The 25,198-nt window shown below is 39.1% G+C and overlaps 1 protein-coding gene across 2 annotated transcripts in view; it reads right to left on the reverse strand.

Annotated features, from left to right (window-relative positions):
• RELN (reelin) overlaps positions 1 to 25,198 on the reverse strand; it is a 423,783-nt gene that overhangs the window by 363,141 nt on the left and 35,444 nt on the right. For both annotated transcript variants that reach the window (XM_070424598.1, XM_070424599.1), the window contains exon 2: positions 7,685 to 7,795. In XM_070424598.1, coding sequence (XP_070280699.1) covers positions 7,685 to 7,795 — 111 coding nt within the window. The remainder of the gene's footprint in view (positions 1 to 7,684; positions 7,796 to 25,198) is intronic.

The following is a 25,198-nucleotide window of genomic DNA, read 5'->3' on the forward strand; positions in this document are numbered from 1 at the left end:
TATGTTTAAAATTCTTCAAGTACATTACAGAGCTTAATGACAGGCTACAGAGGCAGGTTTGAACTATGGCTTTTGTCTGTCTCTTTGTAAAGAGACAGAAAAATAATTTAACAAGATCACTCTGAGTAAGTTAGCTTCATTTAGGCTAGTAAATAAATACCATGACTATACATTACCCTGTAATAAAGTTGTTAGTGATATCCCCTCTTTACAGACATTAAACCCTAAATATATGAATGTATTCACAACACAAGTGTATGTCTCTTAGTCACAAAGACAGGACACATAAGACTGAACTGCAACTCATATCCAGGGACATGAGATCCTGGTGATAGTTAGCAAAGTTGTAACAGTTCTATGCAGTTTTAATGTGAAGTATAACCAAAAGGAAGATTAAATAGACACTATATTTTTATTTTTAGTGACAATTTTTACAAGTTAGTAGAAAAAACTTGCATCCTAGCAATTAAACATTAACATATTATCTAAATCTACTGGTAAATTACACATTTCTATTAACTAGTGACAAATATAAGATTTAGTAAAATTTGAAGTATTTTAAAAACATTTAAATAATTTGTTTTGTAAATATAATATATTCATCTAAAGTTACATTATCAAATCACATTGAAAAAATCAAATCACTAAGTTAATAAATTCTAATATTATGCTTTACAAGTAATATTGAAAGTATTAAATTGTTATGTTAGTCACTTAATCTCTATTTAAAATATGATATGATTAACTGGATGCTTAAGAGGAAAGACTAGAAAGGGGTAAAAAATCTTGGATCTATTCATAATACTTTCCCCCCTAACCTGGATTTCATAAAATCTTGCCATTTTAAGAGTTTTATAATTAACAAATTATTGGATTCAGGATGCCTAATTATTACAGAAAAAATAAATGAAACACACATAAAACTATAAAAGTTTAAGCAAAAAACGGCTAGAATGGTTAATGTATTAGCTGAACAAAATTATCCAAGAATTGCAAAACACAAAAGTTTAATTTATGCAAGGTCTAACAATTTGAAGTGTGACTGCTACTAATCAGACCTGCAAATGCAATTCTCAGGTTTTACAGCCTGAATACCAATAATGTCGTAAAATGCTTTTAGAGCCAGAATACTAAATATTGAGTAAAATGCATTGCAGCCTCTGGAAACGGAACAACTTCGTATGAAAGAATATTCAAATAGCCCTTTATTGAGCAACCACAATGAGAGTTGAAGATTTACATGATTGAACTGGAATTCAATGCCAAAGATGAGGGAAGCATTTTTTTTCTGGGATGCACAAAGAGATATCCATAATTAAACATCACATTTCCCTAGGGCAGCATGTTTTCTTATATTGACAAGCAAAATGAGGTATTTCAAATCTCACATTGCTGGCATTCAATCATCTTTTGCATAACTATTGTTTTAATGTACTTCTGGCTATTAGGCATTTGTCTATATTTGGTCAGTGAGGCATACATTTTAAAGAATGTTGGTTTTGCATAAAAGGCTACAGTTATGTTAGTGGAATTACATTTATACAACAGAATCTTAAGAATAATGATGGTCTTATTTTGGCTGGTCATACACATATTTTATATTTAAAGCAGAGTGACTACAACTTCAGTGCAATTAGTACATTAAAATTAACTCCAAGGGGGAAAACTTTCAGAAGTACTTTTTAAACTCAACTCTATGCTTTACTTTGCCTTATTTGTCGCGGCTACTTAAACACATTAACATTGCACACTAATCCTATGATGTGTTTGGAAAATGCCAAACAAATCATGTTTGCTTAACATTCCATCAAAGTCAGAGCCTAATGATAGATTATGTATTCAATAACTCTTTTGTTCTAGATCAAAGAATGCCACATTATTTCAGCCTGCTCCTAACTACAACTACTAAACTACCAAAGAGCAGCAATTCTCTCACATTTTACCTTCTTAAGAGTTTCCTCTACTTTCTCACCTGCACCCTAATCAAATTACATATTTTCATTTTGTTCTTAAATTGTAAAGAATATGTTAAACTTAAATCAAATACCAAAAATATTAATGTGCTTTTTGTTCCAAAAAGTGATCACTGTCTAAAAAGGCATTGTACCTCCTGCTTTCTATTCAAAAACATTATTTATGAAGATTAACTCTATTTAATAATACTCAGGTGTTTATTAAATTTTAAGGAAATTTACCATGATCACATACATACACATACAATTATTTGGATCTTTTTGAAACTTAAAAAGGTCTATCTATCCATCCATATACTGGTAAAAGTGATGTCCTATAGATATGCCAACTGACTAGTGGGAGACGTGAGCATTTGATTACAGAAGTCAAACTGCCATCAATGAGCTTCATGTTCAGAAGCCTCTTCAAACCATCAATGGCCAATGGTGGAAAAACTATTTGCAATTTGAGCCAATCAAAATACATTCTAATTCAAATGAAACCGAGCTTTTCAAAGTCGCCACAGAAAATGTCTTGAAGCCTGGGTGTCCTAAATAATTCCTATTTCATTCTCAGGTCTTTGTCTGGCTTACTAGCTAAACTCTGAGGCAATATGATACATGCATTTTGTATGTTCTTTCAAATTGTGTTTACAACACTCTTATGAATGACATTTAATGATTTTTCTCATTTAAAGCCTCCATCTTGGCAAATGATAGTTCATTCAGCCGAGTCTTCTCAAATCATCTGGATCTGTAAAACCCAAATTAATTCCACCTGAGAACAATTTTTCTCCCAAAAGAAAATATACCGTCCTGAACTGAGAAAATCAGCTACTTTGGTTATCCAGATTTATAATTTTGGAATACTTCATTTTACTGAGTGTTTTCCATGTGCTAGGACTTTACATAAATCAACACCTTTAATCCTCATGAGTACTCAACATCTTATGTAGTCACTAGAGGCCTGATGCACAAAAATTCGTGCAAGAGTAGGCCTTTCTTCTCCTGGGCAGCCTGCAGGCTCCAGGACCAGCTTCATCAGGAAGGACATCTGGAATGACATCCAGAAGACGTCCGGTCTAATTAGCATATTACCCTTTTATTATTATAGATTATCACCACCTTTTTCTAGATAAGGAAAATAAGCTTAGATAAGTCAAACAATCTGGCTGAAGCACATGGCTAAAAAGAACTGAGACTGGATCTGCAAGCACATCTGTGTGACTCAACAGCCCAAACTTTTATCCCTCCACATACCACTTCTCCTTTTAACTTTTTTTTTTTGAATCCTTAACTGAGGATATGTGTGATGCTGCTTTTTATTATTGAGTGAGTGAGAGAGAGAGAGAGAGAGAGAGAGAGAGAGAGAAGAGAGAAATATTGATCCATATGTGCTCCCACCAGGGAATGAACCCGCAACCTAGGTATGTGCCCTGAACGGGAATTGAACCCACAACTTTTTGGTGTACAGAATGACTCTCCAACCAACTGAGCCCCCCAGCCAGGACCATACTGTTCCTTCTTATCCCCAATACCAGCCTCCCTCCACCTGGACTCCTCACATGCCCTGACATGTCAGAACCTTTCACCACCTAACAGTTTTTCCACATCCACTCCTGGACCCTACAGTTTGTTCTCCAGGCTGACCCCAGAGTGATCTTTTTTAAATGAACAGCTGTTCAAGTCATTTCTCAGCCTAAAATCCTAAATGGCTTCCCAGACTCAAGATCCTGAAGGGTCTCGCTCTGGTCTCCTATCCAGCCGTATCACTTCCTCTTGATGCCAGATCCAGCCGCTCCAAGGTTTTCTTTCAATTCCTACAACATAGCCAGTCTCTTCCCACCCTGAGACCTTTGGATCTGCTGTCCCCTCCTTCAGGTATGCTGTGCACCTCCTTCCACTGATGTTTAGTAATTCCTACTCATCCTTCAATCTCAGCTCAATAGCCCTTCCTCAGGAAAGCCTTTCCTAACTACATCCTATTTTACCCCATATTAGATCTCATTTCTCTGTCATACCCTTTCCCAGCACTCAGCACTTCACCTAGCTAGCTAGCCCTTAGCAAGATTTACTATTGCATATTTATATGGTCATTTAAATAATGCCTGTCTCTACTCTGGCCAGTTTTTTCAGTGGTTAGAGCACTGGCCTGCAGCCCAAAAGGGTGGTGGATTTGATTCCTGGTCATGGGCACACACCTTGGTTGCAGGTTCCCCAGCCTTGGAAGGGGCATGTATGGGAGGCAACCAATCTCTCTCTCTCTCCCCGCTCTTCCTCCCTCCCTTTCACGCTCTCTAGAAATCAGTGAGGGGGAAAATATCCTCGGGTAAGGATTAAAATAAATAATAATAAGTAAGGTCTGTCTCTCCCATTTAGTTAATGTAGATGAATGATTCTCAAACTTTAGTATGCATCAAAGTCACCAGGAGTGCTCATTAAAAATTGCTCACTGGGTCCAATGCCCAAAGGATCTGATTCACTAAGTCTAGAGTAGGGTCTGGAACTCTGTATTTACAAGTTCTCAGTGATGCTGATGCTGTGGGGCACTGGACTAACCCAGTACAGTGGTTCTCATCCCTGGAAAACCATTATAATCACCTCGGGAACTTTAACAGTTACCAGTACCCAAGCCCCACTTTGTTTGTTTTTGTTAATCCTCACCTGAGGATATTTTTTCATTGATTTTTAGAGAGAGTGGAAGGAAGGGGAAGAGACAGAGAGAAGAAAACATCAATGTGAGAGAGACACATCGATTGGTTGCTTCCCCTACATGCCCTGACTGGGGCTGAGGATTAAGCATGCTACCGTGGTACATGCCCTTGACCTGAATCGAATCTGGGAACATTCAGTCTGTGGGCCGATGTTCTATCTACTGAGCCAAACTGGTTTTGATTGACTTGGGCTACAGTAGAACCCAGTACATCTTATCCCAAATATTGCATTCTTATACTAAAATATCTTTTTTTAATTTAACTGGATGTCTTATAAAATTTTTGTGTGTTAAATCTGACAATCCTACTAGTGGGTCCTGTTATAACAGAAGAGGTAGTACGTCATATACAGGGTGGGGCAAAAGTAGGTTTACAGTTGTGAGTATGCGAAACTGAAGTTATTCTTGCATTATTTTTTAACTAGAGGTCCGGTGCATGAATTCGTGCACTGGTGGAGTCCCTCGGCGTCGCCTGTGGGGATCCACCGAAACCAGCAGTCCAACACCACCTGCCGCTCCTGCCTGCCACTCCCCCTCCTCCCTGCCCCACTGCACCTGCCACGGAGGCGGGAGAGGCTCATGCTGCCACAGCTGTGCTTGCCAGCAGTCAGCCCCAGCATCTGGCTCCCGTCAGTCAGCTGAGCGGCACTCCCGCTGTGGAAGTGCACTGACCACCAGGGGACAGATCCTGCATTGAGCGTTTGCCCCATGGTCAGTGAGCATCATAGCGACTGGTTGTCCATTCATCCAGTCGCTTAGGCTTTTAGATATATATATATACTAGAGGCCCAGTGCACTGGGGGGGTCCCTCAGCCCGGCCTGTGCCCTCTCACAGTCTGGGATTCCTCGGGGAATAACCACCTGCTGGCTTAAGCCCACTCCCTGGGGGATTGGGCCTAAGATGGCAGCCAGACATCCCTCTGGCAGCCCAGGAGCCCTCTAAGGATTCCCATTTGCCAGTGGGGAGCAGGCCTAAGCTGCAGATGGACATCCTTTGCACTGCTGAGGAGGCGGGAGAGGCTCCCACCACCACCGCTGCACTGGCAGCCGACAGCCTGGCTTGTGGATGAGCAGAGCTCCCCCTGTGGAAGCGCACTGACCACCAGGGGGCAGCTCCTGGATTGAGCGTCTGCCCCCTGGTGTTCAGTGTGTGTCATAGTGACCAGTCATTCCCAGTCGTTCTGCTGTTAGGGTCAATTTGCATATTACCCTTTTATTATATAGGATAGAGGCCTAGTGCATGGGTGGGGGCTGGCTGGTTTTCCCTGAAGGGTGTTCCGGATCAGGGCAGGGTTCCCCACCAGGGTGCCTAGCCAGCCTGGGTGAGGGGCTGAGGGCCATTTTCAGGCTTGCCACACCCCCTTCAGGGTGGGGGTCCCCCCTGGGGTGCCTGGCCAGCCTGGGTGAAGGGCTGATGGCTGTTTGCAGGCTGGCCATGGCCCCCAGCCACCCAAGCTCCCAGTGGAGGCTGGCTAGAAGCAGGTATCTGGGATTTATTTATCTTCTATAATTAAAACTTTGTTGCCTCTAGTGGAGCTTAGAGCCAGCCAGAGCAGGCGGAAAGCTTGGCTTCCTCCAACGCCGGGGCAACCAAGCCTCCTGCTTGCTCCAGCTCCGTGGCTGCCAGCTGCCATCTTGGTTGGGTTAATTTGCATATAGTCACTCTGATTGGCTGGTGAGCGTGGCTTGGGGCATAGCTCAGGTACGGTCAATTTGCATGTTTCTCTTTTATTAGATTAGATATAGATTATTGTAGTATTTTCCATACGAACAACTGTAAACCTACTTTTGCCCCAAGGTGTACATTATGTACCTAACTACATAATTATAACTGACCTTTCACCTCTGCAGACCACAAAGAAGGTGGGGCTAAAAAAGTGGAATTTTTAAAGTCTAAGAGGAATTATTTTCTAAAGAATTAGACCTTAGAAGTAGTTACCAACAGATTGTAAAAGATTATATGAGATCTTTTAAAAATAGGACAAATCCTCAATGTCAAAATTTACCATGATGATTTAATGACTACCAGCTCCTTGAAGCCCTATGGAGTGAAACTCATCTTGGGCCAGCAGAATGACAATGCAGCATCAGCATTATGACTCTGACATCAATCAGTAGGTCACCTGGGCAGAGTTAATACCAGACTGGACACAGAGGAGGTACTCTTTCATATATCAAAAGTAGAAATTATTTACTTAATAAATACCCCAGAAAAAAAAAATCTCTGAACACATGGCCACCTTTGATAACCCAATTCTTTCTTCTCACATCAATGGAGGAAGTCCTATGCAGTTTTCCAATTTTAGAGTAAGATCAGTGATTTCATGCTTTACATAAACTGATACGTTAAATTTGCATTTTTGATGCTTAGCAGGGTCTACTTAATTCTAGCCTGACACGTTTACCACATTATGAGTAAAGCCGAGATTTCCAAATTGAAAAATGAGTGACCATCATGTTGCCTTCTGCCTCCCCACGTAAGTAACCTGCCAGGCCTCTGGTTTAAGGATAAAGATTCCATATAAGTGCTTTAAATATTAAATCACAGTCTTTTATGAATACTCATAGAATTCAATCATTTAAACAATTATTACCAACTTCTACGTGTAGTACTGAATGCTTACTTGCCAAACTCAACATGACACTTTTCACCTACTCCAGGATTTTAAGAATTGTTTATAAAAAGAGGATACTGAATAATTGCATGGGCATCAGAGTGAATTCCAATTCTAGCAACGTAAATGACAGAAGAGAGAACTGTACATGAACCCACAGGACCAAGTGTAATAGTGGCAGAGGGTGAAGAGAAGGACGGTCATGCCAAGCTCATGGTTGGCTGCACATTTACATGACTTATTTCAAGTCACCCAACTCCAAAAGCAAACACACAAAAATCACGTCTTATTATTTTATCTGAAATAATGAATGCCTAATATTTTAAAACAGATATTTAAAAAATAAGACCTATAACTGTATAAAATATTGACAATTATTGATTTCTTATATCAGGATAGCTTACCAAATCCAAAAGCGTTAGAACCTCCAATGCTCTGTGAAGCCTGAACACTTGTAGATGTGTAGAGTCCTGTCACCAGCAACCCATCAAAAAAGGTGCTTGTTGAAATTGTCACTGAAATACAGGGTGGTGGTGGGGGGAGAGAAAAGAAACCTCAATTAATACAGTCAGAATAATGAGATACATTTCTGAAGTGTTAGATATTGTCAAAAATGTTACTCATATTAATTTTTATACTATCGCTACTTGGTATTTTTTTTTACACGTATTACTAATGACAGAAAAGCAAAAAGAAGCTCAGAACTCCAATGTCTATAATTGCTAGTCCTAAATTTAGAACATCGGTCCTATCTTTCTGCATTCATTTGCACTTTCCCTAGCTATGTGCAAAATCCCTGAAAACAATGGAGTATTGAATAGCTAGTTTCCCCACCTCCATCACCACCCCTGAAGGCAGTCAAAGGCATGGCTGGAGTTTTGGCAATGTGATGAAACACTTTATTTTTAAAGTATTCCATACTGTGGGAAACAATCTTACATAAGCTGAAAGAAGAACAGGCAGTTGCACTTATTGTGAATCTACATTTGAGAGATGAGTCCCTGAAGTTTTTGACAAAAGCAGACTAATTTGCATGAAGACAGTCAGCCCTTTTCCTTATGAGAACAAGAGAGGAAGACGGCTGCATGCTGTAAGTGTTAGACCAAAGTCTACAAGATGACTCCAATGGTTCCATAACCAGAAAATCAGGATGTTCCTGGGAAGAAACGGTTCAAATTAAATGTATCTGTATGCTACTCAGGTTTGGCTTTTTAAAATGTTATCTTGCTCTCCACCCTAAAAATTGATCATAATTTCCTCCTGGATATAATATTTTCTCCTGTACTGGTTTCATAAGATCAGGAAGATGCTATTTGTAGGAAGAAGCTGGGAGAAGGTAATATTATTTTGGTGGTGCACAGTTCAAGGCAGTCATCATGCTTGGTGGCTGCGAGGAGAAGAGTCACGTTAACTTTGATGAAAATGTTTAAATTAAACTCCAAAAAAATCTAGTGAGTAGGGCTGGATGGTCTGAAAGAGCCATGTTATAAAGCATAAAACAAGACACATTAGAATAGCTGGACATCATGCTATCTCCAAAATGGCACTGGATGTTGGAGTAAATCACCTTCACATCCTTTAATAACTAAAATTTTGAGTTCTGGCATGTAGACTACAGTAAACCACTCCGCTGGCACTGAGCTTAGTAGTCAACATCTATTATCTCATCTCATTACTAAAGTGCCTCTGTAAAGGGGATACTATTGTTATTCCCAGGAAACAAATGAGGAATCTGCGGCATGAAACAATTACGAAACTGTCCAGACCACCTAAAAAATTTTTATGCTGTTAAACCTGGCTTCTCTCCCATGTTCTCTCTGCTCCCCCCCCCCCACCCCCCCAGATCTCCCAGTGGCAAAGTGGCTGTGGCCAAACCCTTGTTTAATAATAACCCCTTTCTCAGATTACTTACATATATGAGGAGTATTTGAAGAGAACGAAAATGAAAGTTGCACGAGTCAATGTCACTGTTATTGGAGAGAAAGAGGACCAAAGGTGGCCAGGAGGCGACCCCATGCCCCGGTGGATAAAACCCCAGGCTGGGTCAGAGGTGAACCTGCACACTGGGCTCTCTTCTGCTGCTCCCTGACCTTGAACAAAACCACTTAACCCAGTGGTTCTCAACCTTCCTAATGCCGCCACCCTTTAATACAGTTCCTCATGTTGTGGTGACCCCCAACCATAAAATTATTTTCGTTGCTACTTCATAACTGTAATTTTGCTACTGTTATGAATCGTAATGTAAATATCTGATATGCAGGATGTATTTTGATTGTTGCAAATTGAACATAATTAAAGCATAGTGACTAATCACAAAAACAATATGTAATTATATATGTGTTTTCCGATGGTCTTAGGCGACCCCTGTGAAAGGGTCGTTCGACCCCCAAAGGGGTCGCGACCCACAGGTTGAGAACCGCTGACTTAATCCCCATCTACAGCATCACACCCTAATCCTCAGCCCCCCGATTTGTTTACCCCAGATTACTACAATTGGTTCTACTGATGCCTCCATCCTTTGATTCAGTGAGCTCACCTAGACTTAGGTAAAAAGAGCTTAAACTGCCTCTGTGCCCTAATCTAAGGGGGTTAGAATTAAGTGACTTCCTATTAAATGACTATATTGACCTCTGAATTTTAATGCCATATCTCAGGTCATCCTTCACAGCAAATAGATCAAACCTGCAGTTTCTTTCAGGGACCCACGGGACTCTGCCTCTCAACCCAGTCCACTATCTAGTCCAGTGAGATGGCAGCCGGCCTATACGAACACACAAACACAGCCCTGTGGACTCCTCTCCATTTTTTTATGCTTCCTAGCCCCAAAATTCTGAAAAGTGTAAAGGTTTTATGGGTTTGTGAGTGAGGCAAACCTTCACTTGAGTCTTACTTCCTCTACCTCTGATCAGTGTGTGACCTGGGGGCAAGTCTCAGATTCCTCATTTACAAAACAGGAATTCAAATACTTTCAGGTTTATGGTAAGAATTAAAAGAAATATACCTATCATCTCTCCATCAACGTATTTAATCTCACACACTATCATGAATATAGTAACTAATCAATAAAAGTTCCCTCGCCCTGCCCTCTCACCAACCTTGAAGCCCTGCCTTTCTCTTCTCTGGCTGAGAACAGGAATGCTTTACAGAGCTCCTGGCGTCTGCCTCGCCGATGCCTGCACATATCCAATCAGCGGACTGCCCACCTCCGAGTCCTGCTGCCTGCTAGGATTCTCCATCCACCCTCCCACCTACCGCTTCATTTCTGACCACAGTCCACTCCAAGTCTGAGCTGTGGCCTCAGCGGGCCCAAGACATGTGGCATCCCCCAGCTTGTTATTAATTCACCCGCCCGTCTTCTCAGTGTCAATTTAAAACAGAGGCTGAAGGCTGAAGGATCCTGGAGAAAGGGCTGAGGAAGAGCAGCCGCATGTGGCAACTCTTGGTCTTCCTGAGAGTGATTCAGTTCTGATCAAAACAAAACCCCTGCCATGTCTACCATGACAACTGATACATTCAATTTATTAATAGCTTATACATATCAAGTGATGTTTCACCAGGAAGAGATGTGCACCTAGGAAGCTGCCTGCCCGGCTTGTAACTCATGTGGGTTCAGAGCATAACCAAGTCTGCTGTGCCCCTTAGATGTCCATTCAGGTTAACCTCTTGCCTGAGCTCCCACCTACCCACCCACCATCTGCCACCCAGTGCACCTCCAGACCCAGAGGATGAAGCAAATTCTGATCTTCTCCATACCCCCCAATGCCTGCTTCAAGTCAGTGCTCCTCTTTACATTGATCCGTGGGTGCTAAAGCAGCAAGGTCTAGTGAAAACATCTCAGGAATAAGAAGACTGGATTTTATTCCCAATATTATCAATTTATCATTTCAGATTTGGCAAGGTATTTGTGTGATTTTTTTTCTCTCTCTCTGTTTGGTCCTATTCCTAGCAGTGATATTATTTTGTAACCTCATGGCTAAGTGAGCTTAAATATGCGAGAAATAATTTCTAAACATTGACTATCTTAGAAAAATGTAATGACTAAGAAAAACACTTTATTAATCTTAGAGTCTCTTTGCTTTACTAGTGAATACTATCCATAAGCTGACTACTCCCAAATTTCATTCCCCAGTCCAGCTCTCTCTCTCTTGATATACTCCAGACATATATCAAGCTGCTCCTAACATCTCCACTGGGATGCTCAAGGAGACATCTCAACCTCAACATTACCCAAACTGAACACCCACCCCATGGCTCACACCTGCTTCTGCTGTGGCCTTCCCCAACTCCACTGAGAAAGGCATTACTTTCCCACTGCTCAGGCTAAAAACCAGAGTAAACTCTGGAATCACCTTCATTCATACCCTGAATCCAGACCATCAGTAAATCCTATTGGCTCTGCCTTTAGATCATATCCAGAATATCACCACTCACACCCTGTTCTGAGCTACCAACATCTCTCCCATGGATGACTGCATTAGACATCGATCTTGTCTTCCCAGTTCTAACCTCCTCTCTACACTTTCTTCTCAGTATAAGAGTTAGAGGAACTCTTTCAAAACACGTGTCAGTTCATGTCCCTCCTCTGCTTACAACTTTCTAACGCTCTAAATCAGTCTTTACAGTGGCCTATAAGGTCCTATGTGATCTGCGTCCATTCCTTCCCTGTTCTCATCTCCTGCTCTCCTCCTGGCTCACTCCACTCCAGCCACACTAGCCTCTGTGGTGTTGCTCAGATATGCCAAGTCCTTACACCAGTCCTTTTCTCCAGATGCCTGAAGGGCCAATTCCCTCACCTCTTTGGAGTCTTAGTTCAAACCTGCCATTAACCACACTATTTAGAATTGCGAATGACCCCGTCTCCCTGCCCCCATAATCCTCACATTCCTGATGTTCCCTATTTGGTTCTACTTCCCCCCATTTTTTCTATAAGTAGTTATTATCTTGAACACATTATACTGATTTACTTGCAATGGTTTTTGTTTCTCTGTTTTTTTGTCAGTCTCATTCTGCAGAATGTTAACTCCATCTGGCAGGTATCTTAAGTCTCTAGAGCAATTCCTGACAATTTTGGGTGTTCAATAAATATGTATTAAAATAATTATTAAGGAATGACTCATTCATATAAAAATGGTACAAGGTAGTCTTATTTACATCTAGTTTCCAGAGGAAAAAGCATGCTGTGAATCCTAGACTTTGTATGTCAGATGGATCCCATTGGAAAAGCCACATGGAAAGAAGACAGAGGAAAGGTGGCTATTTATATATTTAAAATGTTTTCCAGAATGCAAGACAAATCAATGCAGAGGCCAAGAGATAGCCAAAGACATCTGTAAAAACAGCAGACCAACTTAAGTATACATTCATTCTCACATGCTGTATCTTACACAGACGATCCAAAGAAAAGGTTCCGTTAGAACTAATTGATTATAATCTATTTTCCTACTCGCTTGAGTTGAGAAGTCAAAGTATTTTTTAAGGGGGAAAATTACATTTGCTTTTGGAAAACTGCTACTCTCTTGACACTGTGGAACAAGCATTCTTTTTCCTCCTTTTACAGAATTGATGCATAATCCATATGTGAACTGGATTTTTTTTAAGAAAAAGGAAATGGTGCCCAGATTTGTATGGGATACAAGACATAACTTTCTGATTGCCAGGGTTTCTTTTACTCAAGAAGAGAATGGGTTTAATCTTTGTATTTCAAAAACACCTGACATCGTTTGGATCCCCTGCTAAGTTTGGAGGAAACTTCAGGATATCTGAAGCCCACATTTTATTTATTTATTTTTTATTGACTGAAACACCAGTAGTGAACTCATGAGCAATCCAAGCAACATGCTGAAAATTTTATGCCAAGGACACTTAGACTTTGAAACTGTCAGGAGCACCCTTCTCTCTGCCCTCTCTTCCCCTTTCAATGAATGCTCCCACTTATCTCTACTTGCTTCCTCTAGTTAGTCTGTGAGGGTTTCCTCTAAAAAAAAAACAAAAAACAACAACAACACACACATAGAAACAAATCATTGTTTCAGGCTTTGAGGCTGCTCTGACTAGCTGTCCTTGCTGTGCACTAGCTCTTACCCTTCCTATGTGTCCTGACTTGAGTTTTTCCCCTCTAATTCCACTGGGACTCACCCTTCAAGCACTAGCCTAGTGTCTCTAGTCTTAGCACATCACTTACATCCACAAAGTTCTGCTACACAGGCAGTTGGAATAATCTTGAAAGCAGGAGAGTGGCCTAAGATAAATTAAAGGAATGGTTTACTATACACAGTACTAATATGGTTCATGATCAGAAAAAAACCAAAGCTCACATTTCTGAATGTAAAATTATTTTAAATATGTATATGAACTAGGAGGAAACGTTACAACTTTATGGTTACCATATTATTTGGCCCATTGATGAAGCTGATTAACTAAAGACAGCGGTATCTGTGTCTAGTATTTTAAATAAAGTATACATAAATCATAGGACTTTGTGTATATGTATGTACAGATATACTCATTTGTAGAATGAGTAAAATACACAGTCCTAATTCCCACTACAGATATTTTTGTAAGTTTTTGACACTCTGATTCAGAATGTTATGGTCCCAAGCTGTAGAATTTTAAATGTCCCAAAGCAAATGTCACTTTAAAATGTTTCCTTTAAAAAATATCTTATGAAACTACCTTTATATAAATAGAAGTTTTGTAGTTAAAATATATAAATTTGGGTATATTAGGATAAGGGAAAATTGCACAAAATTCTTATATTTGAACTACCTTTAAGATAAACAGCTATTAGGACTGCTTGTGTCTAACTGATGTCTAATTTGCCCAGTTAATAAGCAAAACCTTCACTGTATTTTCAAGATTATCCGCCAAATGCTATAACTAATGCTAAGATGGAGAACAAATAATATTTACCAAGTGCCAATTCACTTTCAGAGAAATTTATAGTAAAATATGAATTACTGATGAATCTCGGTGGTGGGTATACAGATAGTTGTTGTCTAATCTTTTACTTTTTCTTTCAGAAAAATTTCATATTAAAAGTTGAGGGAGGAGCCCTAGCTGGTTTGGCTCACCGGCTAGAGCATCGGCATGCAGACTAAAGGGTCCCAGGTTCAAATCTGGTCAAGGGCACATGCCCGGGGTTGCCGGCTCTATCCCCAGTAGGGGGTGTGCAGGAGGCAGCCAATCAATGACTCTCTCGCATCACTGATGTTTCTATCTCTCTCCCTCTCTCTTCCTCTCTGAAATCAATAAAAAATATGTGTATTTTTTAAAAAGACTTAAAAGTTGAGGGGGAAAAAGTTTATCATAAATACACATTAGAAACACAGGATAAGCAAACTAGCCCCAATAATAAAATCCCTTAGAAAGTACATAATACATTCAGACTTTAAGAACTAAGCTATCCTATATAATAAAAGCCTAATATGCTAAGTGTCCAGTCATCTGGTGACTGGTCGACTGTTCAACCAATCAAAGCGTAATATACTAATGATATGCTAAGGCCATTCAACCACTCACTATGACATGCACTGACCACCAGGGGGCAGACACTCCGACCGGTAGGTTAGCTTGCTGCTGGGGTCCCGCCAATCAGGGACTGAGCGAGACAGGTGGGACATGCCCTGGAGCCCTCCCATGGTCCCTCCCCAGCCCCGATCTTGTGCAGGTGGGGTCCCTCGGTTTGGCCTGTGCCCTCAGGACCTCTGGGGGGATGTCAGAGAGATGGTTTTGGCCCGATCCTGCAGGCCACTCCCCTCGGGAGGGCGCCAGATGCAGGGCTCATGGCTGACGAGCACTGCTGCGGCTATGCGAGCCTCTCCTGATGGGAACTGATTGGGCAGGAGCCTGCAGCAGGCGCAGTGGGGCTGGGATGAGCAGGAGCGGCAGGTAGGAGATGCAGGCAGTGTTGGACTGCGGGTTTCAGCCTGATCCCTGCAGGCCACCCAGAGGAACCCCACCCATGCACAAATTCGTGCACCGGGCCTCTAGTATCTATATAAAGCTTCTGTGAGCCAAGAACTATGTTAGCACTGTAACTTTTTGTTTTATTAACTAGAAAGGCAAAAAGAGATATTTAGAACTAGTTCCTTATTATAAACTCTTCCTGACATCAGCAACTCTAGACACTTGATACAAATTAAAATGTATCACCACATGGGATAGGACCCACCGGTTAGTTACCCATTTCAGACATCAAAGGTTTATATAAAATCACCAAATAATCATTTAATGACTTTAATTCAGCAGGCGTTGAGCTTCTCCTGTGAACCTGCTCTGGGGAAGGTGGGTTGTGATCAAATGTTCCTGGTTCCTGAAAGCTGTGGGATCACTGGGGTGGGTGGGTGTTTAGTGAACATCCACTTAAACTATTCAATCTGACATATGATCTACTTCTTTTCATGGTTTTACAAATTTTCATGATACATTTATAACATTCTTCCCCAGGGAACATTTTTTTTCTTAAAGTCAATTTTTATATCTTTAATATTTTTGCATTAAAATGTTATGCAAAAAAAAAATACTAGCTACTTTAATTATCAATGAAAAAAGCAATATCAATATTTGGGTTGCAAGTAGAATTTTGAACTTAACTACCATGGAAATAAAGCTGTATATTATTACCTATAATCGGAAAGCAAATGTGTCTTATCAGATCACCTCATTCTCTTGTTCAACAAATGATCTAACTTCCACTTATCATACACAGATTAAAATCCTGTTTCAATGAAGTTTCTAAGACCTTCAGGTTGTGGCCATAATTAATCTCTCCAATCAAATTTCCCCATTTCACCTGAAAACACCCTTTGATCCAGTTAAACTAGAACATCTTTGCTTCCCTGTCTCCTGGCCTTTCTTTAAAAAGCGCCCTCACACAAAATGACTTCCCCTGTTTCCTTTTGTTAAAATCCTACCCATTCTTCAGTGACAGGCTCACATGCCATCTCTCAGGAGGTCTTTTCTGACCTCACCCACCCCAGTGATCCCACAGCTTTCAGGAACCAGGAACATTTGATCACAACCCACCTTCCCCAGAGCAGGTTCACAGGAGAAGCTCAACGCCTGCTGAATTCAACCATACAAAAACACTGTTACCACATGAAGTAACGTAAAGTAAAAAATAACTGAGAATATAGTGTAGCCAATGTAACTAAAATTGTGAAATCTAACATCTCTCCCACACAGAAAAAGAACCCGTGTTATTCACAGAGGTATATGAAAATAGAGGTTTCTCCTGAAATAAGAAATAAAGATTAATTTCAAAAATAAAAATTATAGTACTCAAAAATCAGAAATGTCAGGATATTTTGTTTGAATTTTACATTTACTCATCATAGTATTTCTTTTGCATATATAAAAAAAATGCTGAATGGGTGAATGTACACACATAATGTATATACCAAATTAATCTTCTGATAATTTTGTCACTAAGACACCTATACCCTTATCCTAACTCTGAAGTTACTCTGCCATTTCCTCAAATGAAAAATAAAAAGGGATCAAAAGGCTGTGGAGCTTGTACATATCTCCCCCACATCTGTGTTAAATTGGCAATGAGCTTAGCACCGGAGTCTATGAATATGAATGGCTAGGTTGTGACAGCAGAATGAAAACATGATGTAGCGACACAATTCAATTCTTATCAGGGACTCAAAGAGTACCTCTGTCTTGAAATGACTAATTACAGAGTCAGTTATTATCTATCATAGCTTCTATTAACTGTTCCCAACAAGCCCCTAATACCATTCTTGCAGAAAATCACTGTAAGATGAAAGTCTGGAAGGAAATAAATTTAGGCATTTAATGCTGTTTGCATTTCATCCTCAAGCTTCTGGCCTGCAAATGTTCTACAGTCCATTAAATTCTGATCACTTCAAGCATATTCCATTACTACTTTACAAAAAAGACCTTTAATATGTGCAGAAAAGACACATATATGAAATGATGTTTCCATCTTTTTCAAGATGGCAAACATCAGAGGATAGCAAATTGCAAAAATGTTGAAATTAAGTATTAGTAGTGATGCACCAATTGGAGATTTTCCATTTCCTAGTTTGGTATATTTTGAAAATGAAAGATACCAGCAGAACTACATTGTCAATATTTTTTAAATGCCACACTTTGCCTTATGAGCAGAAACTCATTTGCCTTTTGAATACAGAACAGATTAAATTGCCTGAGGAACAAACATATTACTCTGAAAATAAAATAAACTGACTTTATTTGCTGCAAAATTTCATCCACATGGTGGGTTCAACTACTGATTCTCCTTTTCAATGCTACTAGTTCTGTGCACCAAATAGAGACCGTCTGAAAATACATTATGATTTACATTCAAAACCTCTATAAGAACATGATTCCTGATCTACTTCTCATTGAATACATGTATGCCATTATGACATAGTTTCATGTGGTTTTCAAATATTAAAACAGGTATTTCAATAACATATTCAAACCAACAACAACCAATAAAAAAATCTAAGTAAATATATAAAAGAAATGACTGGAGGTCAAGGTTCACTGAGGGAGGGCACAAATCTATAGTAGTGAACCATGGAGAGCTTTAAAAATTAGACCGGGAATGAGCGGACTCCAGTGAGCCTTTTGTGAGGAGTGGAGAGAGAGCATCTACCCATGCCTTCCCTATTTATTCTAACAACTACCCTAAAGGGCAGGGTGGGGATGGGGGGACAATGCCCTGCAAACACCCTCCTAAGTTTGTCTCCTCTGAGAGGAAAGACCGAGCATTCTCTGGGAGTTGTGACAGTCCAGGAAACCCATCTTATATGCAAAATAGAATGATTTATTGAAACATTTTCTGGGGTCTGTAAAAATACTCTTTGCTGGTTGGAACAGGGACCCAGCATCTCTGTGGAAGCCTATTGTGGTATATTTATTACAGATTCAGAGATTCAGAGGAGCCACACGTCGTCTCTAAGTCTTATCTTCCGGCACCACCAGTAATAAAAGGAGAGCCACTGAGAACTTTCCCTTCTTTAAATTCTTCTTAGGAGATAAAACGGTGCAGTCAAACGCGTTCGTGAATTTTTTATTTTAAAATTAAGCTCTTTGGAAGTAAGTTTAAATGACAGTGGTGAGTGTAAAGTAAGCCTTCCTGTTTCTTCATCTCTTTGCATTGCCTTTCTTCTTTTATTCCCTAGGACACACACACACACACACACACACACACACACACACACACACACTCAGCATTTCTAAACACACTAATCTTGGGGGTAAAATCTCACATATGTTATTCAGGTGAAATCCCTTTCCAAGGTTTGAAGACCTATGTCAGAATAAGCACCTTGAGATGAGATCCTGAACACTATCATGGTTGTCCAATCTATGCTAAATACAGATTCCTTAACCAGTGATCTTGAAAACAAAAAAGAAAAAGATAATTTTACAATGCTCTACACTAATTCTAGTCCTAATAGTTAAAAAAGTAATAATTTTTTTATCCACTTTTGGCTTTCATAATGTAATTCTGAATTTGAAAATAAATTCCTGCAATAACAATGAATTCAAGTTTCTAGAACCAAAAATATTTATTTTTTTCTTGAAAGGACATTTTACTATTATTATTTAGAGAACTGTAGCCAAGAGTCACTGGTATTTGTGACTTATCTGTGACCTTATTTTTCATGTGTTACTTTTATATGAGGCCAGATGATACTCACACATGAAAATTTCATATTGTTGGCCCTGCACTTGATAAATTATTAAAGTGGTGTGAATAGGAATGTGGTGTTTATGTTTTCAGCAATTTTTATCCTTTTGTTCTTGCTTTTTTTTTCCAAGGAAAAACTACCTTGTCTATAACTCACATAACTTTTTAAAATTAAGCAAAGATTAGCCTTAAAAGAAAGCATTTGGGGAGATTTATTATCCTAAACCTTCTCAAAGAACTTCTAAGAGTTTTCTTTTCCTTGACACATGGATGTTAATTAAGACTTCCTAGGCTGAGAAAAATAAGCTTAGCAATTATCATAAGCACATATACAGGTAAATATGTTACAATGAAATGAACAGATGCCTAGAGAAAAAATACTTGTGTAATTTTTCCCAATATAACCAGGTGTTTAAAGCCTTTATGAGTAAAAAGGACCTGTATTTATTTTGTTTTTATTACACTTTCTTGGATTTATTTCTTTTTAACAAAAAGTGCCTCCCAATTCCTCCCAAATGTGGTTTTGACTGAGGGTAACTGAAGACAAATTGAACTCATGTAACAATCACAGGGCGATTCCTAATAGTGCTCCCAAGTTGTTCAACCATAAATATTTGCTTTGTTTGGTTTGATAATAGACCATTACCAATTTTCAAAATATTTTCATATTTGCAAAAACTATGTACTTATCCAAGAACATGCCAAGGGTGACACTGCTGGTACTCATGTGTATGTCATATATGTCACTTATGTTATATGACAGAGATACTACTCGGTTATATTTGTAAACCGACTAAATCAGCGTTAATAATTGATAGAACTCCTAAATAGACATAGTTAAACTTCACGTAGCTGTAAAAATGTTTCAGTTTTTAAAAAGGATTTTTTTCATAGTATTCTTGTTTGCCACTTCTGTAGGTTCATTTCAGTACATTTAACTAGTTACAAGCAACTGTGCTAAAATCAAAGAATGCATATTTAAATACATATTGAGTAAATTACACATATGGTATACATATGATTAAGCCATAAAACCCTATAACTTATAGAGGACAAATATAAAACTCTCATTTACTTTATGATCAGACCTAAAGTTTGTGTGCATGTGTGTGTAAGTATATCTTGCTCAATTTATTCGTTCAGTAAACAAATATTTATAAGCTACTATTATTTGATACTGATGATATAATTTGAACTATCTGTATATATACAAAAATAACATTTGAAAAAGTGTTCCTGACCATTTTCATAAGAATCCTTATTGCATATTTCAAAATCTAATTCTTAAAAATCAATATTGCTAACATTGAAATTCACAAAATAATGTCAAGTATATGAAGCAACAGAGAAATTCTCAGGTATGGGCACAACTAGCTGCTCTTCTAATAATCTACAACTAATTATTTTCCAAAAGTTTTATATAAGAATAATCACTAAATAAGAATATAACTTAGCCAAAACCGGTTTGGCTCAGTGGATGGAGCGTCGGCCTGCGGACTGAAGGGTCCCGGGTTCAATTCCGGTCAAGGGCATGTGCCTTGGTTGCGGGCATATCCCCAGGGGGAGATGTGCAGGAGGCAGCTGATCGGTGTTTCTCTCTCTATCCTTCTCCCTTCCTCTCTGTAAAAAATCAATAAAATATATTTTAAAAAAAGAATATAACTTAAATGACATTTATATTGATAGCATATGTTATTAGATAAATTATTTAAAAGGAAATAAATGGGCAGCTCATTCATATAACATCAAATTGTAATTACAAGCTCAGCTTCCCATAGAATAGGTGGCTTCCTCCCGCATTCGGAGCTGCAGTACTCCATGGGCTCCAAGCTTTCCTGAAGCTAGGCAGGTGACTTTCCACACAACTTTTGTTTCTGATAGCCTGGTCCCAAGCAGACTGAGTTTTTCCCCTGTTTGTTGTTGTTTTTTCACTTGCTCTATAAAAAGGAAGAACCATGGGGGCAGAGACACAGACTTCTACCAAGGGTTTTGCACTTTCTGGTCCCTACCCACCTCTCCTTGGGATGATGAGAGACAGCACAATCTCTATTTGTGGCTCTTTGTCCTTTAAGTTTTCCCAATAATATCTATTTATTCATTTATTTTAATATGTTTTTATTGATTTTTTAGAGAATGAGCAAGGGAGAGGGAAAAAAAGAAACATCTACCAGCTACCTGTTGTACCCATCCCTACAAGGGATCAAACCCACAACCTTTTGGTGCACAGGATGACATTCAACCAATTGAGCCACACTGGTCAGGGCAATATTTATTCATTAATCCATACATTGTGGAATTTTACCCAAACCCTTCCAGGGCAGTTGGTGACTACAAAGAGATCCATCTTACAGGAGACTTCAAAATCTCAACAATAGGTAGGAAATAAATTGTCTCCTGTTAAAATTTCATATTCACTCTGTATCTTTTCCACTGTGGTTCTTTCTACTTCCCACCTGGTATCCACCATAAACTCTTTTTTTTTGGAATTTATGGAGGCATTTGTCTCTCACTTCCTCAAATTCAGTGAGAGTCTTATGCCTGCCAAACACCTTGTCTTCATGAGATATACTTTATCCTTTGCCAGAAGCCCATTAGTCTCATAGCTAAGTCATTGCCAGAAAACCAAATTCTGTTTTTCAATACTTATCTGTGTAGCCAGATGATCGTATCCTATAGTCTCCTTTCTCTTCTAAATTTAGCTTCCAAAAACAGTCCAGCCTCAGAACCACAACTTCCAAAGGTGACATGCAGGTTGGTCCATGTAATCACTGTGTCAATGAAGCACCTGGAGCTAGATAGAATCTATTGCGCCCACATGCTGACAGACATCAGCCCCTCCTCCTGTTGCTAGGCAACCATGCTGACTGGCAGCACATGTGCAGTCCTGTTATTTCACCTGGTAGTGGTTGGCAGCATGTATTCACTGGTTTGGGGCTAAGAATGGTTGGAAGCAGCAGAAGAGGGAGCTTCACTGATGGTACTCTCATTAATCCAGAGACATAAAAGGGATCTGAAGATGTCAATGAGAAATCGGTTCACCTCACCTGCTACTGGACAGAATCGCAACATTTGAAGAAGCAGCCATCCTTGGAGGAACCCCATACAAAATAGCATTTTAACCCCTATACTTACCTAACGCTTTAACATATAACAACTAATGGCTGAAATGCAAGGCTATACATATCTCCTAGCACAGTGTCTATGCAAGGAGAGCAAAGCCATTAGCGTGACTCCAGCAAAGGGCCTGGCGCAAAAAAGCGCTCAGGAATTGTTTGGACACAAGTGGAAGAAATTCCTCTGCATTCTAAGTATTTATGTTTAAGTACATCCCAGTTTCCCTAATTCATGTTTGTTTTATGTTGGTCTATAATCATGTTTTAAAAATAATTAAATATCCTCATCCTTTGCCTCCAAACTACTGCCTCTCTTCCTTCACTTCTTATTCACTCTTCAATCAATTCCAATCCAGCTGCCACCTCAAACACTCCACTAGAACAGCTCTCACTAAAGTCACAATGGCTACCATATTGCTAAGGCCAATGGTATTTTTAGTTCCCATCTTACTTGACTCCTCTGTACCATTCTACTCTCTCTCCTTAGCCTCTCTGAGCTTAATTTTTCCCCCTACATAACTAGAAATGCCTTCTTGTCCTTTTCTGGCCAACAACTGCTAAAGAAGTATACTTTGGCTGGCCAGCGTGGCTCAGTGGTTGAGTGTCCATCTATGAACCAGAAGGTCACAGTTTGATTCAGGGTAAGGGCACATACCCGGGTTTCAGGCTCAATACCCAATGCTGAGGCAGCCAACCAATGATTCTCTCTCATCATTGATGTTTCTATCTCTCTCTCCTTCTCCCTTCCTTGCTAAAATCAATAAAAATATATTTTTTTAAAAAATAAAGAAGTGTAATTTAAGGTTCTGTCCTGTGCCCTCTCTACTTCTTAGTCTATTTCCTTTGCCTAGGCAACCTCAGCATCTTCTATCATCTACATGTCAATGGATTTCATCTTCCTCCTTTAAGCTCCAACTTAGAACTTCTTAAATCTAGACAAATGGTTGACATTGACTCTTAAATGTCTCAGATGTTCAAACTCAACCTGTCCAAAACTGGTTGCATAATTCATTAGTGAAACAAATATTTAGTGAATAGCTACTATGTGCCAAAAACTATTCTGGAGCTGAGGGACATCAATAAATGAGTCTAAGCCCCTGACCTTATGAAGATAAAAACATTCTTCATTCCACCATCTCCACTTTGATCCTTTCTTCCTGTTCCCCACTTCCCTAAATGGCAGAGCTATCCAACCATGTGCAAAATCCAAGAATTGGAATCATGTTTAATTTCTCTTTCTCACAGCTCCCCACACACCAATTCCCAATACTGCCAATTTTATCTCTTAAATATATCTGAAGTCTGTCCACATCTCAAGTGTTCATCTTCTCTATTACCTTCCTACCTACTTCTACTTTACTAGTCCCTCAGCACTCACTCTAGAGCACCTCTCCACACAGTAGCCAGAGTGGGGTACTCTTCCCATACTCATACCTCCAACTTAAAACTTCTCTTTATTCCTTGGATATAGGACAAAACCATAAGCAACGGCCTACAAACCCTACCTTAAAATGTTCAACCTCATCTTGAACAATATATCCTCTTCCTGTCTGTTCTAACACACTTCCCTTCCTCCCATCACAGAACCTGTGTTTCCTTTACTGCAAACATTCTTACTTACACACACACACACACACACACACACTCTTACCTCTGCTTGGTAAAAATTGATTTCTTCTGCAAACTTAGCAGATAAAACTTTCCTAACTTTCCATATGTTCATTCGGTTTAAAACTATATTCTTGCTTTCATCTATTTCCATGGGTTTGAGAATTCAAAAAAACTGTATGATTTAAGGTTCCTTCCAACTCTTAAAATCATCTATGCCCTTATTATATAGGCAATACTTATGAAATAATGAGGAAGAAATTGGACTTGGTTGACATAAAAACGTACAGCAAATAAACAACAGGTAAAATTCAGAGTTAATATTGAGGTAGTCTGACATACAGAGAATATTCTGGCAAATTTATTTCCAAAAGAGGAAAAAATGGCTGAATGCTTATAACATCTGGAGATCAGAATTCTAACACGGGGATTAATACACACACGTTAAAAAGGCCTCATCCTAATAGGCTCAGGCCTGCAGGTTATTTGTCACATTACATAAAAACACGGCACACTCTACCAGTCTTGGACAGACAGGAAGAGGATATATTGTTCATTTGACAAGAAAAAACTGACCTCCCACCTCATCCTCACTTTTATGAATTAATTCCTTCTTATTTTATTAAAATCCTACTGCCTTCCTGCAAAGCTACTTTAGAAAAATCTCTAGTTCCTGAAATTATAAAACTTCCTATATTTTATGTCTCTCAGGTATGGTAACAAAAAATCAAATATATCTGTAAAGCCTGATAAAGAACCTTAATATCATAACTTCTTCATGTACTGAATAGGCAACAAAATAAAAACAAGCTCATAAATACAGACAGATTAGTTGTTTTGAGAGGGAAAGAGAAGAGGGCGAAATGGATAAAGGGGGTCAAATATATGGTGAAAAGTGAAAACTAGACTTTTGGTGATGAGCACACTACAGAGAATACAGATATCAAATTACAATGCTGTACGCCTGTAACCCATAAAATGTTATTAACCAATGTTACCTCCATTTATTTAAAAAAAGAAAAATGTAAAGGAAATAAAACATTACCAGTACCAAAGGGGGGAAATCATTTGATATGTATAATTTTAATTCCAAATTTATTTAAAATCCTTAAATTTCAGAAATGGACACATGTTTTTCTCTAAAAGCAGTTATATGGATGCTTTGAAAAAGAAAGTATAAAGGGAAAACATATTGTACCACTTTCCCAAATTTTTATGAGCTAAAAAAGACATTCTCCTAAAGACATATACTTTTATAGCTCCAAAATGTTTAAAATACAAAAGTAAAATTCTGTAGTTTTACTTTAATTTATACATAAAAGAAATAGAAAAATAAATTACCATGTTCAATAAGCGTGTGAAAGCATTAATCTCACCATAATCAAAGAAAACCCAAACTGTGGTCAAATCACCAATTTCTGTCTATCAAGAAGGCAAAGATACACACACACACACACACACACACACATCACCCAATACTGGAATATGGGCACTTATGAACTCTGGTGGATTGGTACAGCCATTCT

The sequence above is a fragment of the Myotis yumanensis genome, unplaced genomic scaffold (assembly GCF_028538775.1).
Source record: "Myotis yumanensis isolate MYYU_CA2020_CCGP unplaced genomic scaffold, mMyoYum1.0.hap1 SCAF_9, whole genome shotgun sequence".
NCBI classification, from domain to species: Eukaryota; Metazoa; Chordata; class Mammalia; order Chiroptera; family Vespertilionidae; genus Myotis; species Myotis yumanensis.